The sequence below is a fragment of the Cynara cardunculus genome, unplaced genomic scaffold (assembly GCF_001531365.2).
Source record: "Cynara cardunculus var. scolymus isolate 2C unplaced genomic scaffold, CcrdV1 Un_Scaffold_5985, whole genome shotgun sequence".
NCBI lineage: Eukaryota > Viridiplantae > Streptophyta > Magnoliopsida > Asterales > Asteraceae > Cynara > Cynara cardunculus.
The window spans coordinates 17,683-22,699 of record NW_020202706.1 but is presented as its reverse complement, the minus strand read 5'-3'; the positions used below and the strand labels follow the sequence as shown (position 1 = coordinate 22,699).

The 5,017-nt window shown below is 37.0% G+C and overlaps 1 protein-coding gene across 1 annotated transcript in view; it reads left to right on the top strand.

Moving 5' to 3' along the window:
• The window catches only part of LOC112504553 (pyridoxal phosphate homeostasis protein-like), a 7,106-nt gene extending 2,962 nt beyond the window's left edge, over positions 1 to 4,144 (top strand). Inside the window, 5 exon segments of the mRNA XM_025108500.1 lie at positions 449 to 495; positions 1,860 to 1,947; positions 2,259 to 2,392; positions 2,488 to 2,586; positions 3,800 to 4,144. Coding sequence (XP_024964268.1) covers positions 449 to 495; positions 1,860 to 1,947; positions 2,259 to 2,392; positions 2,488 to 2,586; positions 3,800 to 3,874 — 443 coding nt within the window. The 3' untranslated portion in view covers positions 3,875 to 4,144.
• Positions 4,145 to 5,017: the final 873 nt, after the last annotated feature.

The window sequence follows — 5,017 nt, the reverse complement described above, 5'->3', positions numbered from 1 at the left end:
TTGGGAATTTACAGAGCAATAAAGTGAAACCTCTATTGAGTAAGTGCTCAATGCCTCAGATTAGGGTTGCAACTTAGGGCTGTTTACTAAACTTACCCGGTAAGCGTTTACCTGGTCACTTACCTTATGGATGAACATGGCAAGATCAATCTTACCCGGTAAGAGCAATATCAAGGACCCTTTTACCCGGTAAGTGAAGGAGATGACTCCTATCCAATAAACGCTTACCAGGAAAATTGTTATATATGGTGGTGTTTTGATGGACTAGAATCTTACCGGGTAAGGTAAGTGATAGTGTTTAGAATGTTACCAATAAGCTTTAACCGGGTAAGCATTGGATAAACGGTTACGTTAGACCATTTCCAATGAGTGCACCAAATCTTGCAGCATACCCATTTCTGATCGGATCATGTTGTTTTAATATTTTGTTATTGTTTTTAATTTGCAGCTGGGGTACCAAATCTTGTTATGGTGGAGACTGTAGATGATGAGAAGGTAATACAATTTTTTGTTTATAATTTTGTGAAGACCTCCAATTAAATGTGGCAAGCATGTTAAACTGATTATCTTTTTGCTGCGTATTTGTTATGTAACTTGAGAAGTCTTTGTTGAATTGTTGCAACCTAGACATGAAAGTTTAGTGTCTGCTTGTAAGCAACTTGTGTGGCTTAACCCATTTATTAGTTCTTGGATAATCTTTATCTCAAACCAATGGAAGGAAAGCCGCTGGACTTTTCTTACTTCTTTTTTTGTCACTTGTAATACAATAGGGATCTTACCGTTGTTTAACCCACCAAGTTTAGGTTGGATTTGTGTAGTTCCTCTCAACGTTTGAGACTTAACCTCGCCGCTATGCCACGCCTCACGTCATTTACAACTTTAGAAGGGAAGTTATCGTGAGAAGCGTAAGAAGAGTTCTGAACCCTTGATCACTTTTAATCCCGTGCCCAGCCATGAATTGCGCTTTAGAAGGGAATTGATCTGGTGCATCTCATTAGTTTTGACATTCAATTAGGATTGATCCAAGGATGGAGATCTCTTCTTACGCTTCTCACTATAACTTCCCTTCTCACCGGAACCCAACCCTATATGTATGATAATATAAAGTTATATATAGATACATAAATACATTAAGTTACATATTAATATTTTATAATGCTATCATATATGTCGTATATTAATATGTAGGGTAGGATATGGATAATATAGGTTTATGAGATGGATAATTATCTGTTTGGTTACCTGCTATTTAGATGGATTGGATAACAGAATAACCCTTATCCTATCCGTTGCCGGCTCTACCCACTGCGTCACAGATCAGGGTGCACTTACAATCTGGTATGGTAGAGGCGACACCTCATAATCGAAATTGGCCCGAATAGCCCTGAGGCACGCCTTGGCCGTTTTTTTAACACCATGGTTCCTCTATGCTATATAAAAACGTGGGAGTAGAGAATTGATCATTTCAACGGTGCTTTGTCTTTGTGGAACATTTGCCACAAAGAAATATGAGAGTCCTTGTATAAGTTCATTTTCATAAGGGGATATTTAATCTTCATCCAAAGTATTCCTGACGGGAATTTGATGTATATCTTCTACTACCGGGCAGACATAATTCTACTCCTTTTTTGGGCAAATCTTACTTCGTTGCATATAAGTTGTTGGGTTTGTTTGGACCTTTTTTATGAAATTGGTTTTTCATTATTGAGTTATTAGGGTCGTATATGCAAGGATAGTAACCAGTTCTATTTCTTTTGTCGCCGATTTATATGTTAAGACAATTAAAATGCCTAATTCTCTGTTATCTAGATGGTATCAGCCATGCTCCATGACTCATTGTATGTTCCTTTTTCTTTTAGATTGCAAATAATCTTGATCGGGTTATCGGAAACATTGGCAGGAAACCTTTGAAGGTGTTGGTCCAGGTGAATACAAGTGGAGAAACATGTGAGTAGAACTTGACACTGAATTTTGCAATGACTAAACCCCAACATTGCCTTTTCTTCTTCTAATATACTCCCTCTAGTGTCTAATAAGTATCCACTTTTAAAAGTAAGTGCCTACTTTCCAGTTCTACCCTTAATTACAAGATAGAGAAATTCATTGCTCCATCTATTGTTAAGGGGTATAATTGTCATTCACTTAATTAAAAAGTGTAACAGTTGCACATTTCTAAAACTTTATACCATTTTCGTTGCGGAAATGTATTTTATGACGGGGAGGAATGATCTTAACATATAGTTTTCACATGAATGCAGCAAAATTTGGAGTTGACCCTGATGGGTGCTTGGAGCTTGTGAAACATGTTACTTCAAGCTGCCCAAACCTCGAGTTTTGTGGCTTAATGACAATTGGGATGCCTGATTATTCTTCAACTCCAGAGAACTTCAAGGTGATGACAAACATCTTTATGTTTTTAAATCTTTTGTTCTTCATTTGTTCGCCATGATAATAGGGTCGTCTTATATTAAGTGGTGTTGATGTTAGACATTAGCCAAGTGTAGAACCGAGGTATGCAACGCACTTGGAATACCCGAGGAGCAATGTGAACTGTCAATGGGCATGTCTGGTGACTTTGAGTTGGCTGTAAGTGAAACTTCTATTACTAGCAATCTTGACACTATCTCAGACTTCCTACATTAATTTGTACTTGATCTTTTAATCCTTTACCCTTGAATTTGTATTGCAAACTAAGACTATGGGACTGTTTACTACACACTTACCTTGGTAAAAGCTTACCAGTTCATTACCTTACTTACTGGATGAACATAACAAGGACTGAGAAACTTACCCGGTAAGAGGAAAGGCAAGGAACGATAGTTGTACCTGGTAAGGGAGGGTGGTGGCTCTTACCTGATAAGCGCTTACCATCAATCCATTTTGATGACCGGAAATGTTACTCCATAAGGTAAGTGAGAGTGGTGAGTTTTGCCAATAAGCGTTTGGTAAACAACCTATGTTTGGCAAACTAGCTGATAAGCTATGTAAAATTATCTAAAAACGATTAGGGCCTTTGGTCATTTTTGAAGTCGTTTTTCAATAAGTTAGCTAAGAGCATCTTCAATCAAACTCTTTATTTTCAAGTTAATGTATATATAGTTTTTTTTAAGGGATTCTTACTTCAGTCATGCTCTCTATATTAATAGCTATACATTTTTATAGTAGTATCTTTTATATTTCAATAGATGCAGTTTATTTTTTCTAATTATTAATAAAACATATAGTAATAAAATAATGTAGATATTTTTTAGGGAGCCTTCACATTAGGGTACTTGATAATGTAAATTAGGGTAGGAAGTGAGTTGTAGGGAGTGATGGTTTTTTGGTTGTGGCTTCCTACAATAGTTAAAAAATGGATGTAAGAAGTTGGTTGGAGATGCTGTTATAAGCTAGTTTATGGCTTATCAAATGTGCTTTTTCAATGAAGAGATCAAAACATAAGCCATCTTTTTTTTTTTATTAACCTGGATATCCAACCCGCTATGCGAACCGATTAATCCCAGGGCGACCGCCTGCTTTGCAGCGGAGTCACCACATTTGAACCTCCGTGGCCACAAGGGATTTTTATTCTGCTTGGATTTGAACTTGGGACCTCCTGGTACTTTTGACTTTTGGAGTTAAGCTCAAACCAATCAGGCACCACTCTTGTGGTTAAAAATAAGCCATCTTATGGTTGCTAAAGATGGTCTTCTTTTGAAAATGCCAAGAAACATTAAAGTGTCTAACAAAATCTCGAAAATAGAGATTTTGGTTATCTTTTTAGAGCATCTGATTAAGTAATGCTGTGTTATTTGTGTAGATTGAAATGGGCAGCACCAATGTGAGAATTGGATCCACCATTTTTGGAGCAAGGGAATACCCTAAAAAGCAATGAACGAAAAATCAGTTTTCGTGTCATCGATTCAATCTTCAAACATATGAAATTATGAATAAGCCTGAAGAGACGGAATATGCTATTCTGCACCCTCACAGTTGAGAGGTGTGTGCGGGTTCTTAAGCCAAAATCATCGTGGCTTATGGAAACCACTAATTGTGATTGTGTTGTTTGAAACTGTCGGGTTTTTGTGTGATTTTTTACCGCAATGGTAATAAATGAAACATAAAGATCATTTGAAGGTATGATAAATTGCAGGAAAGTTATGTCATCAGAATGTCTGATTTCAATGTTCCAGGTAACATCAAGTAACGTGTGCAGGGTGTATGCTTTGTTGGGTTGAGCGGTTTGAGGTATTTAAAACCGTTATAACCCTTACGGGTCGGGTCGGCAGCTTGTCATTTTTTAAAATTAAGTGTGTCTATTTGATTTTTTGCTGACTTTGGAGTATTGTCTGTCACTTGATTTAATCATATATGTAAAACCAATTGATACACAAGTGCATGCAACAAAAGAATTGGGCTTGCAAAAGATGAAAGAAAAACCGTTTCAACATCGAAAACAACACAAACTAGAGCAAACATATAATAACGGATTCTAAATTGTAACCAAGCGTCGCCTGTTTGTTCTATACCCGATTCATATCTGGAAAGTTTCTTCGGTCTGTTGCCTTCCCCCAACTAATAGATTCATATGTATATATGCACTATGTATGCAAGTATATATGCATTGGTGCATAAACTTATTAGAATTCATACAAGAATGTATATACAAGCTTCATAAGTGATGTTAGAGGTGTATGGTTATTTTGGAGTTGCATTTGTTGAATATGAACGTTAGGGGATTACTGTTGCGCTCCACGGTTTGGAACGGAAGACAACATATTTGCGATAGGAACTGCAACCTCATCAGGTTAGTTTAAGTAGGGGCGGGAACTGCAACCGTATAAATGCAGTTTAAAAAATCTTAATCCTTTCAAAAACATGTTAGAAATATAACCAAGCCCAACCTATACAATGCATGTAGGGTTGGCGACTTGAAACACTTGGCTTTTGGGTTGCACACAAACTCAAAAACCAAGCAGACCGACCCAAACCAACCCGAGGTAAAAGACAACCAAATTGATACAAAACAACATCAACC